The sequence below is a fragment of the Rhinatrema bivittatum genome, chromosome 6, assembly GCF_901001135.1.
Source record: "Rhinatrema bivittatum chromosome 6, aRhiBiv1.1, whole genome shotgun sequence".
Classification (NCBI taxonomy): domain Eukaryota; kingdom Metazoa; phylum Chordata; class Amphibia; order Gymnophiona; family Rhinatrematidae; genus Rhinatrema; species Rhinatrema bivittatum.
Window position 1 is genome coordinate 274,377,945 of NC_042620.1, and position 13,744 is coordinate 274,391,688.

Consider the following 13,744-nt stretch of genomic DNA (forward strand, 5'->3'; position numbering starts at 1 on the left):
GCATTGCTAACAACCTCATGTAACACCCCTAGTCTGAAGCGCCTGCAGCCCATCCAAGGACCCTGGCAGAACTTCCTGCAGCTCCTGAGCCCCTTTATAGAGCCTGCTGCTTGGACTCCTGTAACACGCACTGATAACATCACATCCTGCGTGGTATAAAGTGTTAAGCCCAGAACCAGCACCCAGTGCCTCTGCATCAGGTCCCCTGCTCTTTACAGTGCTAATTGCCTCCTGCTTGTATCCTGTTCTCCCAATCTTCCTGCCTTATTCCAGCCTATCTAGCCTGCTCCCATCTCCTCGCTTTCTCTTCCTTGGAGCGACTTCTCATGCTGACCTCTGCCTGGACTCTGACTTCGGGTCTTCCACCTGCCTCGATCATTTTGCCCTCTGCTTGCCTTGACGTTAGCCAGTATCTCCAATCTGCCTTGCTCTCAGCTTGCCTTGACTACTGCTCAGACTCAGACTTTGCCTTGGGGTCTATCAGCTGCTGCCAGTTAAGGCCTATCTTGTGCCTGTACAAGATAGGCTGTATCAACTTCACAGCAGCCCAAGGGCTCACCAGCCCCGACCCATTACACCTTGAGAGCAGAGGCAAAGGGAGAGCTAATCAGGACAAGACACGGGATGGAGAAAGGAAGCACAAGCTAGTGACACTGCAAGCAAGGAATTGCCAGGAGGGAACCAGCAGACAGCTCCCCAGAAATGAACCGGGTTGGTGCAGCTGATTGTCCAAGCAAGGCCATGGAGATCTAGAAGCCCAGCTGTTCAAGCAGCAGCCCTGTTAGCTTTGTGTAGATTATTATAAAACTTGGTGGTAAGATATGAGGGGGTGGGGGATGGGTGTTGGATAATGTGTGAGAATTTGTACACTCATCTACGTTATTAGGACAAGGAGCCAATGTGCTAGAAGTGGTCAAGCTTCTGTGGTGGCAGCTGGGATATATTTATTTATTTAAAATTACTGCTTTACCACACACTCCAATAGGTCGTGGTGGTTAGCAACTATACATTCAGAAAATGATGTAACAGCATGGACAGGAATGACTGGGCAGACTGCATAGGTGAACTCGCCTTTGATGTTTGTGTGTTTTTGGGAGCTTTAATTAAGGTTTCCCATCACTTCCTCAGTGCCCAGCTCTGGGTGTTGAGAGGTTATAGCGTGCTGCCTTTGGTTGCTTCGTGTTACAGTGTATGGGGGATGGGGTTTGCACAGGAAGTGACTGTGGGAGTAAGTCACGAACGCAGTCGCAGAGCGCTGCAGCGGTTCTTTCCAGCTTGTGGTGCAGGCAGGACAGGAGGCTAGTGTGACAGAATTTCCTGTTTTCAGCACCCGAGTGCCTTGTACTTTCAGGCCCTTGGGCCAGGAGGAGGTGATCCAGGCTTGGCAGAGAGGTACTGGGACAGCTCAGACTGAGCTTACATGATGGAGTCACGTACCTTTCTCCTGCTTTCCATCCTCTGCTGTCCCATCACTGCCCCTGCCCCAGCAGAGCAAGGTGAGACAATATTTCATCTCCTTCTTTCTACATCTCTAAGTCTTCTTCCCATCTATCATCCGATGCCCTGCCACAGCAAGATGGGGCAATAATTAATCTCCTCCTGTCTCCCTTGCTCCTTCCTGTCCTCTTTTCTCTGGTACCTCATCCCTGCCTCTGCCTCAGCACAGGAAGGTGGAACAGTGCTGATCTCTTCCTCGTTCCCTCTCTCGTCCTCTCCATCCTCTGGTACCCCATCACGGCTCCTGCCTTGGAACAGCAAGATGGAGTAAAATTCTGTGTCCTCTGTTTGGTGTCGTGTCCTCTGCTCTTAGAGAGGAGATAAGACTGGTATGTAGTAAAGAAAAAAGGTAATGGACAAACACAGATTCTCTCTAATGCTGCAGCATTCACCAAGATGCCAGCCCAGACTGGATACAGTGCATCTATGCCTGAGCCAGGGGCATCCATTGATAATGGGTGGCAGGGGTTCACTGGAGCCTCTCAATAATCAGAACGTGAGGCAAGGGAGTCTCTTCCCAAAAGTCATTGGAGATATGAGGAGACCTCCACCCTCACCCTTCACCCATGCCCAGACCCTCCCCTTATCTCTGCAGCTGGTTCTGTAGGGTAATGCCAACCAAACTGCAGAAGCAGCATAGGGCCTGCATCACCTGTCCCCCCCCCTGCACAGGTTTCCAGGGTAAAACGAAGCCCACTACCCCTGGTCAGCACTTGCATCTTCATCAGCAGACACTGTGGCTCACACCTGAGTTCCAGCAGGAGGCTATCGCATCTCTCCTACCAGTGAATTGCAAGTGGGAGAGGAGGTGCAGAAGGAAGGATAATTGACTACTTGGATGGGATGCTGGGAGGGAAGGTTATGTTCCAACTGTCAGCCACAGAGCTTGACCACTAGTGCAGGGCTTCCCAACCCTGTCCTGGAGACCCCACAGCCAGTTGGGTTTTCAGGATATCCACAATGAATATGCATGAGATATATTTGTATATACTGTGTCTACATGGTATGCAAAGTGATCTCATGCATATTCATTGTGGATATCCTGAAAACCCAACTGGCTGTGGGGTCCTTAGGACAGGTTTGGGAAGCCCTGCACTAGTGAGATATTTCTGCTGTGATGGGCCTTCAAATTAGGCTTTATGTTACTAGTAGAGGAGGCTGGGTGGGGAAGCTCACCTAACCTCTTACTGGACTTTGCAAATGGTTGATAAAGTTCTTTTGAATGTGTTGATTTGGAAAAATGCTGAGGCTTGCAATTACTATGAACCACTACTAGATAGCACAGTGAATGGTAGCAGAGTACTGTGTAGGTAAACCAATGCAAATTTATGAAGGAATTTCTAGTGTCTCCTTTAAGGGATTAGGGGACAAGGATCCACGAGGGAATATGTTCATAGAAGTATATAATAATGGTTTGAAATTTGACGGGAAGAGATTTAGAGGGAGCCACCAGGCAGCATCTGAGCATAGGGCCTCCCTCCTCCATCAGAAGGGACCCTGCAAGGGGCTTTCCCCCTCAATGGGATAGGCCGGAGGTTGAAGTGGTGATTCTTCCCATGGGGAAACAACCAAGAAACCCAGCCTGGATCTAAAAGGAGGAGTAGGAGAGATACATAGCTCCACAGCCCAGGGAAAACCAGAGAAGAGAAAGGAAGTTCAGCAGGGGAAAATATTGAGAATGCCAGCAATGTCTATGGAGAATCCTGGAGTCAAGGATACAGAGTTACTTGCCCTAAAGAGCGGTGGTAGCTTGTATCTCACACGTAAGTACTGATGTAACTAAAGTTGATGTGGCTGTTGAGAGAAAGTTGATGTTCTCTAGTTAATGGTGGAGGCGAGCTAATTTAAATCCAGGAATGTGAGAAAAATATTTCGTAAGGAGTAGGAGTGAGGATTATTGGATGGCATTAAGGTGCAGGAAGAAATCCTCTGACTTTTGTAATAGTTTTGTATAACTGTTAACTTGAGATCCCTGAAGCTGCATTTTGGTTGTGAAAGCCTGTGAACCCTGATTAAATTAGTGACTTTTACTTTGCCTTACCAATTTTGTAAATATTGAGCGCTGGTATCCCCAGAAATAAAAGTTTAATTTTTTGGAATATATCTTGGTGTGGACCTTATTGGGATATAGGTTGAATACCAGCACAAACAATTGGGATAGTAAGTGCGTTCCGGACCCTAAATTGGAGCATGGCCTGGGAGAGATTTTGGGTGGGGGAGCCCCCAATGTGTTTTTATGGGGAAAGGGAAAAAATGTTATATGGGCAGTCCCAATGAATGGAACCTAGATGGCATGGTAAATGGTGACCAAACGTGTTTGTATATTGGTCCAATGAGTAGTTTCTAGTCGAAGTTAATGAGGAGTTGTGTATTCTGCTGGTTCCTTTAAGGGTTGTGAAGAAGAGTCTCTGGTGGGTATACAACCTGGGTTCGAGGTCTGGTGGGAGGCTGAGGAGCCTCCACCATGGAGTAGGCATGAAGGGACTTGCCAGCTAAAGCCTTTAGGAAAGGCTCCTGAGAGAAGTTTCCCCCTTCAAGGGGAAAGGCCTGAAGCAGAGTAGAAATCCTTACAAAAGTTACCAGAGGACCCAGTCTGGGTTTGCCAAAAGGAGGAAGGACCAGGAAGAGTTGGGCCCCATCCAGAACGGAAGATAATGGAATAGAGAGGAGCTCACAAGGAGGAGTGCACCAGGGATGCTGCCAGGGAATGAGGGACTCTGTTGGCCCGCTGTGCGAAACCTTGACTTGGATGGAGGAGTTTGATGTATTCTAGTGGTGGTGGGGTGGGATATTGTTAGTATGGGATTTCTGAAGTGTTACAGAAAAGTGAGCAACATATTTCTAAAAAAAGTATGATAGAAGAATAAGGTGAAGCCTAGTGGAACATCTGGAAAATTCTTTGAACTTTGGTTAACTTGTTGATAACTAATGTGGTTGACTGATGAAAGCTGCAATTAGGATGTGAAAGCCTGATTAATTCAGTAATTACTTACTACTCTCTTTCATCTTGTAAATAGTTGCTTTGCTGGTAAACCCAGAAATCAAAGTTAAATTGTCTGAAATACCTCTTGGTGTAGATTTGTAAGTGGGGGTGTACATTGACTACCAGCAACCACCATAGAGACAGAGAGGGACAGGGTTCACAAGGCAGTTCTGGGTCCACCACACCATATGCTAGATGCACATTGCTGAACCCTAAATTCTCAGCCCACAGCAGTACCAGACTCTCTCACATTTCATGTCACAGAGGGGAGATCACAGTGTAGCTCAGAAAATTCTCTGCTGCTCCTGCCTCTGGGCCTGGGTCCACTGCACCAACTTCTTGACCTGTTTTCACCGTCTTGAACCCTAAACCAAGGGACTGGCACTTGGCCCACACAGGTTCCAGACGCTCTCACATTTTGTGTGCCCTGTCTTGGAGAGGGTTATACTCCTTCACCAGGCCAGTATGTGTCACTTGTACACCAACACTACCATCTCAGGCAGATGAGCATACAAGAGTCTTTATTTAGCTCTTCCCAACTCTGGTCACAAAGCTTTTAAATAAGGAAATAGCTTCCCCAACTGGCATGGCTGTTGCCCAAAGATTCAGCCTCCTAGATCCCCTGTGCAGCTGGTGAGACAGAGCAGTAATGTGAGCGCCTGGGTTTCCGCTAGGACTTATAACTTTTGCCATTTATTTTGGCACTTTCAACACTCACAGCTGAATCATTTGTATGGGACACTTTAACACTAGGTCATGCTTCAATTATCGCTAAACATCGTTTTGCAAGGAAGGATCCTCTGTGCTTATCCCATGCCCTCTTAAAGTCCCTCACCATCTGCTCTGAGAGGTGTGACAGTATCTTCCTGGTGTAGGACTGAGGCGTATCCATCTCTCCTCAGGGTGGGAATATGGTGACACTCTCAAGGGCCAACAGGAAAAGAAACAGGCACATAAGAATTATTCAGCAAGATGTAGGATTCGGCCCTTTAGAGTCAAAGTGACTCAAAGTGCACAGAGTAGAGACACATCACAGCATTGAAGCCTAACAGGTGAAAGGTAGGGGCCCAGAAGGAGCAGGGCATGGATCCATGACAGGGACGGGGATCCATAACAGCCAAAGGGGCTGACAAGAGCAGAGCACAAGACTCACTGGATCCTAGTGGAATTGTGCAGTTGTTTTTTTCTCTTCCTTATTTGAAATCATTCTATCCATTAATTTAGCAATTGTCATGACAATAAGGTAATGTGAATTTGAATTTCTAGGGGAACTCACTGACTCCATGAGCCTTCTCTTACAGGGCTGCAGTGCATAGTCTACAATGAGGACTATATGACATGCATGTGGAATGGCCTGGGAACACCTGTGGGGAACTATTCTCTGTATTACTGGTATGTCAGACATCCGAGAGCTCTCCAATCACTCTTAACCTCATTTCTCCATCCAAATCTCCACACCACTCAGTCCCTTCTTTAATCCAGCATTAACTCTCCCTTCATCTTCCTTCCCTTTTCACCCTCCTCACCCTCTCCTGCCTGTGTCATACGTGACAGTGTCTTTAGTGGTTTCTGTCTCTGCTCAGAAATGTCCTGTTCCTCTTCTGCCCGTATTATAAGTGCTAGTGTCTCTGGTGGATTCATTCTGTGCTCAGAAACGTCCTGTCCCTCTCCTGTATGTGTTGTAAGTGACAATATCTGAGGTGGATTCAGTCTGTGCTCAGTAATCTCCTGTCCTTCTCCTGCCTGTGTCGTAAGTGACAGTGTCTCCGGAGGCTTCATTCTGTGCTCAGTAATATCCTGACCTTCTGCCTGTGTCGTATGTGACAGTGTCTATGGAGGCTTCATTCTGTTCTCAGTAATGTCCTGCTCCTCTCTTGCTTGTATTATAAGTGACAATGTCTGAGGTGGATTCAGTCTGTGCTCAGTCCCTCTCCTGCCTGTGTCATAAGTGACAGTGTCTCCGAGGCTTCATTCTGTGCTCAGTAATATCCTGTCTTTCTCCTGCCTGTGTCGTAAGTGACAGTGTCTCCGGAGGCTTCATTCTGTGCTCAGTAATATCCTGTCCTTCTCCTGCCTGTGTTGTAAGTGACAGTATTTCCGGTGTCTTCATTCTGTGCTCAGTAACGTCCTGTCTCTCTCATGTCTGTGTTATAGGGACAATGTCTCTGGTGGTTTCAATATGTGTTCACAAGTTTGTTCAAATGTTTTTACTAAAGTAGATACAGGAAGCTTGACGTTCAAGCTATCAATGGTACAGCATTTATGTACGTACGAGATTGTGTGGAGATTAATACTAGTGTTTAACAAACTGTGCTGTGGGAGCTGCACAGTTTATAAAATACTGTACATTTCTGCTCCGAAAGTATGCATGTGCTCTACTCATTTTATAAACATACACGTAAATGTTTTAGGTATGTAAAAAATATATGTATGCCTAAAAACCCTGATTTATATGTGGAGGAAGATATTTTGTAAAATACGCATGTATACCGTTTGAAAATACTTACGCATGTACTTGGAATCACCATTTCCGCCAATACTTACCAGTTCACCCAGCCCTTCTCCTCTAGTACTTCATCTTCATCCTCAAACCCAACCAGTTCTCCCAGACCTCCCACCCAAAAAACTGCAGACAATAGATAAGTATGATTTCAATCACGTGAGTAATTAGAAGTTGTAAAAATGTCTGAATAAATATGGTAATGTATACACGTAGGGACCCTACAAAATAGCAACTACTGTTGGCTTCTGAACCCCGCTCCGGAAAACCCCTAGCCGGCCCCTTTGTTCCACCAGTAAAATGTCCATGCGAAATGGATAATATTTGCCTGCTCTTGACGTTTATAAAATAGCATATCTGTGAGCACATGCTCTTTGAAAATTGCTATAATACATGCTATTGGATTGTGAATAGGTCTTACCAATGTGAGATGCACTTAACATGGGTAAATGGGCTTTTGAGAATTGCCACAATAGTATGCTACATTTGCATCTTCCTTAAAAAACGGCTCTCAGGGACAGTAACTTTAAAACATGCATAGAGCAGCTATATGGACATGCGCACGTATGCACACATATTTTATGTCATGCTTGCAAATGCATATACATTATATCAAATATGCACAAGTCTACCCAATATGTTCGTGTATCAAAAAATACGCTGCATATATTTTAAATATAGCTGCATAAGTTTTGACTTATCCAGTTAAGTGGCGACATATCTGGCTAAGTAGCGCTGTGGCAACTTATCCAGCTAAGTAAAGCTGTTTAAGACTTATCCAGCAATGTAAGATACCTGGATAAGTAAAAGAAAAGCACTACATAGGCGGATAAGTAAGAAAGACGAATAACTAGCATTTGAAAACTATGTAGCGCTTTTCAAGACTTTTCTGGATAATTGACTGCTTTGCCACCATGAAGCAAAATAAGTAAAAATGTATCCAGATCAGTGCCTATATCTGCTATGTGCGCGTATTTGTGCTCCTAATTTTAATAATTTAGACAAGGAAATGTAACTTGAGTATTTTCCTTAGCACTTACCGGCTTTTATGCATGTAAATGATCAAATTTTTATAACATGCGCTCATGAAGGAAATTACTAGTTTTAAAAGTTAGTCCACCAGTTGGCCCAGTCTATCTCTAGATTAACAAGACCCCCTCCTCCCTCCCGGTTCATCAGCCTGAATGCCTCCAGTTTATCCAGACCCCTCAACCAGTCAGTATTTGCCTATAAAGAATTATATTCTGACTTACACCTGATAATTAGGTAACAGCTGTGTATGTGTCACATTTGCAAGTTTTAAAATAGCAACCCATACGTCTAAATGTTGACCCCCACCCCGTATGTTTGAGGTTTATAAAAGAGCACTTAAGCAAATATGCGCTACTTGCACATGCTCATTTTTATGCACGCAACTCTTAAAATTCACCCTTTAGTGTTCTTTCCACCATATTCCTTATCCTTTAACCTTTCCTCTATACAGGGGCTGATGAAATAAGGTGCGCTGAAGCTGCCGCGGGTTTGCACGCGCCTGTACATGCGTTTGTACATGCAGTTTCCCGCGCAAAGCCCTATACGGGGATGTAATAAGGGTTTTGTGTGCGGGGGAAAAAGTGCGTACAAACGCGCTTACAGACCAGCGGGTTTTTTTTCTGTGCAAATGCATGCTAACGGCATGCAAAGGAGGCGATTAGCTAATCATTGACAATGCAGAGAGCCACACTAATGCTAGTGCTGTTTTTTTTTATGCGGGTTTTTTACCGCCACAGTCAGGACATGAGTGCCGACTCGGGGGGGGGGGGGGGGGCTATATCGATATCCGAGCATCCCGAAAACCATCTAGCTGAGCACCTATCTCGGCGCCCGAGTGGCCAGTATCACTAGGCGCTTTTCTCGGCATCAGAATGGCCATCTTAAGGTGCTTCTCTAGGCGCTTTTCTTGACGTCCGAGTGGCTAGATTATGACCAGCTGAGAGCCTAGCTCAGTGCCCGAGCGGCCAGGTACACGGCCAGAAGAGCGCCTAGTTCTGCACCTGAGCAGCAAGATTAGCTAGGGCGACTTTCTGGGTGCCCGGTCATATAGATTCGTGACCAGCTAAGCGCCTAGCTCAGCACCTGAGTGGCAACATTTGCTAGGCACCTTTCTGGGCGCCAGAGCATCCATATTCGCTCCAGGCTGAGTTTCTATGTCGGCACTCGAGCATCCAGGTTGTTGCCCAACTGAGCACCTATCTCGCTGCTGTGCCAGTGTGAATTCGCATCCATGAAAATATTTGCCATGTTTTCTGCAGCACAGTTATTTGAAATATTAAAAATACTTTCCAGGGTCATACTTTCACTTAATAGGGAGACCCATTCGCTCGTTCGCTTGCTTTTATGCGTGGATTATTGGCATGGGTTTTGAGCGCAGATGCGGCCGCTTATTTCATAGGCTCATAGGTATGCGCATTTTTACGTATGGGTGCGGATTTCTGTGCGCAATTCGTTTGCATGATTTTTTTTTTTTTTACATCCCGTGGAAGCAGCATCTTCAGCTGCACGCGGTGATCAAAATAAGCACTCATAACTGGCGCCTGTTTGCTGCGGGTCTTATTACATCTACCCCACAAAGAGTATAGGCTATACTCTCCTTTCTCTCCCCCTTTCCTCTCTGACTAAGGTCTTCAGGTTTCCCATCCTTGGCTGTCATGTCTCTCTGGTTTAGGTACACTGGGGATTCAGGCAGTGCTTCAGAATGCAAACGCTACATCCAGCAGCAGAAGTTAAATATTGGCTGTAATTTCACAAAGAGTGAGCTGGAGAAGTGGAAACCCTTTCATGTCCAGGTGAAGAGCAGCCATGGGGCCCAGAGCCAGCTCATCGCATCCTCAGAACTAAAACTGCAAGATATAGGTATGGAAGAACTTGCTCACTGACCTACCCCTAGATACCTGCATGCTTAGGCTCCCACCACCATCCTACGTCTCGCAGACACACACCCCTCTCCAGTCCTTCAGACAGAGACTGCACCTCTCTGTCCCTTCCTGAACAGAAGAATTCCTGTCTTTTCCTCACTGTGCATATAGCTGGCAAAGATCACCATGGGATCAGGACTGGGAGATATTAAAGATGGAATGTTGGGTAGGAGTCAAGAGTCAGAGCAGTGCAAAATTTGGGCAATGGATCAGGGAAGAATTTGAGTGACAATATAAGATGGAGATATAGAGGCTACCGTGTTGGTAAATTTAAATTTAAATTTAGATTTAAATTTGATTGCAATCTGCCTTAAGGCCCTTCTTGATATGAGGTGGAATAGCACATATTAATAAATACATAAATAAATCTAAGCTCACAGGAAGGTAATTTAGAATGATGTGTCTGTTTCAGTGAAGCTGGATCCCCCTGTAAACCTGATCATTAGAAACCTGACCAGGAATCAGCTGCTGCTGAACTGGAAGCAGAGATACAACAACACAAATTGTCTGCAGTTCCAAGTTCGATACCAAAGCAATACAGACACCAAGTGGACGGTAAGCATTCATCAGCAATCCTGGTCTCTTACAGGATTCCTACATATGCAAATGATCTAGCTAATTTTAGAAGTTTGGCAGATAAATAGGCCCCACTGAAAACTGAGCAGGACTGAGTGGCTAAATGGAGCCACCTGAAGCCATAGGTGAGTTAAGCTTGGGGGTTATATTTCCAGGGTAATAGCATCTGATGCATGCAGAAATGTAAACTTTAGCTGTAATAGTACAATGTACTTTGATATAAGCAGGTTAGAAATATTTTAAATAAATAAATGTCTTCATTTCCATTCCTCTAGCCAGCAAGGAACCTCTGTTTGTCCCAGGCCCTTTTGAATTCCATTACCATTCTCACCTTCACCACCTCTTTCGGGAAGACATTCCATGCATCTACCACCTTCTCCATGAAGAAATTAACCAGGCAGCCTCGACTCCCTGGGTTCTATCCTGCCCCTGCCCAGCCAGGTTGTCCACCCCTTAATTACACACAGACACAATGAAAAGCCTCAGTCATCACTCTGATGCAAATTTGCTACAGTCGTTTAATAGATGACCCTAACAGGGGAATCTAAACTTGGTGCCGAGTCCTATCTCAAACCGCAGGAGCAGTGCCAATGACTCTGCCCCCCCATCACCCTAGCGGAATCTGAAGGGGGCAAGAGGGGGTTTGCTCTCCCTGTGAGCCCCCCGTTCAGCGGTGGAGCGCCACTGCTAGAGGGACCCTGTCAGGCCGCCATGCAGCAGGCCCTGCCAGGGTCCCTTGCAGATGTGCCAGGCTGTCGAAAATCATCAAGGCCCACTCCCCATGGCCGACATGCATCCTCCACGGCCAATGCCAAGAGACAGCCCCTAGGCCCCTCTCATCTTTATCGGCACCTCCCTGCCTCATATGCAGCATTCATTGTTACGGTTATGTTTAAGGAAGGATGTGAACCCCTGGGCTGAGATGAGCGATGTCTCTGCCCACAGGGAGGAGCCCTGTGAGCCTCACCATCAGCAGGCACAGTCTCAGTGATGTGGGACACAGCTAGGAAGGAAGAATTTATTAAATAGGAAGGAAGAATTAGTCTCCACAGAAATGGAAAATGTTCATATAGTCCTGGGCAATGGGAATTACCCAGAGTGATACACAGCTGAGAAGATCTGGTAGTGGCTCGCGGAGCGGGGTACGCCTGGGATCCCCTCTGATGAGTGTAGGCAACTTCAGGAATACAGATCTGGTAATGGCCCGTGGAGTGGGGTATGCCGAGGATGTCTGTACAGTTAGATGTTGAAGAACTGGTAGCGATGCCGGAACCTGGAAGTGGCTCCTTTAGATGGTATGTAGCTATTCTGTAGAGCAGGAAGGTGAATTACTCCCACAGAAGGAAGGCGGTAGTGGCCCGAGGATCGGGGTACGCTTTGTGGAATCCTCAATGCAGTCTGTATAATAGAAGTCAGTAGAGGTACTCACAGTAGGTGGTTCCTGGAGCGAGATAGAGACCAGAGAAGCACGACCAGTAGCAGTCAGGCAGGAAGGCCCTCTGAGGAGTGGATAGCCGGGAACACAGGGGAGCCCCCGAGGAGTGGGTACTCAGAGCGTCCGTATGCCAAGACCGAGTCAGGAACAGGAAGCCCTTGAAGTGGAGAATACAGCAAGACAGAACTGCTTGCTAACTCAAGGAAGACAAGGGCAGGTCAGATTAAATCCACTAGCGGGTTGACGTCATCAGGTGGAGACGCCCCCGAGGTTGCTGCCATGACATGTTCAAATGAGGCCCTTGCGCGCGTCTAGGTAACTTCGGGTCCAAGATAGCGGTTGGCAGCACCCACGCTGTCCTGGGAACTCCGTAGAGGTCAGCGTGGACTAGTAGAGACTGCCATTCTTCCCAGACTTGATGGAGTGGGGGAAAAAAGAGGTGAGCATGAGAAGTCGCAGCCGTCTGAGACCGACAGGCGTAACAGTTACATTAATCTTCCAGGACTCGGTTGCCACTGCCATCGGGATCCTGTCATGTGTAGGCTGAGAATAAACCCTCGGCCCCACAGCATGGACTCTCCCCATACCAAACAGCTATGGCCCCTGCATTATGCCTGTGAATACCCTCTGCAAGGCTTGCAGAAACAGATCGTTTCCTTTGTCAGATAAATGCACTCCATCCGGAGCGTACAATACTGCGCAATGTGCATCTACCCACACATGTTTCAGGTGATGACTGCTATGGCGCTGCAGCGCCTTAGCTATCTACCTGTTGAATTTGGTGAGGTATCTCTCCCACCATCCCAAGTCCAACCGTTTCCGCCGGGGTATGATTTCTGACCAGCATATTCTGGAAGATGGCCATGCCGCAATGATGTGGGTCAAGTCATCTCTAATCATGTTCAACAGTGAGAGGCCAGCGCTGCCCCCAGGTCGTTACCACCGAGGTGTATGATGACGAGGTCCAGCGGTGTTCTTTCTGACTGCAGCATGGGCCAGAGCTGGTGCCAATGCATGCCCCTCTGACCCAGCTATTTTTGTTTGTCCAGCCTTGTTCAGTCAATCCCAGGTCAAGGCCGAATTTCCCTCTTGTAGCCCTTCTACGTGCGTAGTTGATGAACGAGTGGCCCACAATCCATACAGAATGGTGATGGACGGCAGCAGCAAGTGAAATGAAACAAGTCTTGGGACATGCCCGGGCTGCTGCAAGTGCAGGGGAGCTGTCATCACGCCTGATGTATGATGCGAATGCCCTGGACCTCCATCTGCCCATCCTCTGTATGGCAGCCTGCGCTAGATGTGGCTCTGATGCGGAATGAGTGAGTGCTGAAACATTCACTCTGGAGCCCAGCTTTTTGCAGTGCTTTCTTTAAGACTGTGGAAAGCTAGTATCTGTTTAGAGGGGATTTGTCCTAGTGCAGTAGGAATAGGCCATTCACTCTTAGGTGCAAAGGTAATTATGACATCACGGCCACCACAGGACATGTTAACAGACCCTTGACTGCCACATGAGTGATGACTTGACCATGCGTTCCTTGGTCAGTCTTTGACTGCCCCAATGTCAGGCATAGCGTGCCATTCAAGACACTGACATCCGCCCACAGCAAGCTACGTATCTGGGATGCCTTCCGCGATGGCGCAGTGAATTCACTGATGCAGATGGCGCTGAAGAATGTGAGCACAAATGCGAGTCGAAAGAGTGCGGTCTCAAACTTGCTCAACGCTACTGAGGACATGACACTCTACAGCGACATCAGCAGGTCATGGGTTAACGGCCTCCATGTATCCTGTCGAGGTAA

General features: G+C 47.1%; 1 protein-coding gene across 1 annotated transcript in view; it reads left to right on the forward strand.

The window, feature by feature from the left end:
* Nucleotides 1-1,259: 1,259 nt before the first annotated feature.
* The window catches only part of IL2RG (interleukin 2 receptor subunit gamma), a 35,113-nt gene continuing 22,628 nt past the window's right edge, over nucleotides 1,260-13,744 (forward strand). Inside the window, exons 1-4 of the mRNA XM_029607235.1 lie at nucleotides 1,260-1,496; nucleotides 5,782-5,872; nucleotides 9,685-9,872; nucleotides 10,347-10,489. Coding sequence (XP_029463095.1) covers nucleotides 1,421-1,496; nucleotides 5,782-5,872; nucleotides 9,685-9,872; nucleotides 10,347-10,489 — 498 coding nt within the window. The 5' untranslated portion in view covers nucleotides 1,260-1,420. The remainder of the gene's footprint in view (nucleotides 1,497-5,781; nucleotides 5,873-9,684; nucleotides 9,873-10,346; nucleotides 10,490-13,744) is intronic.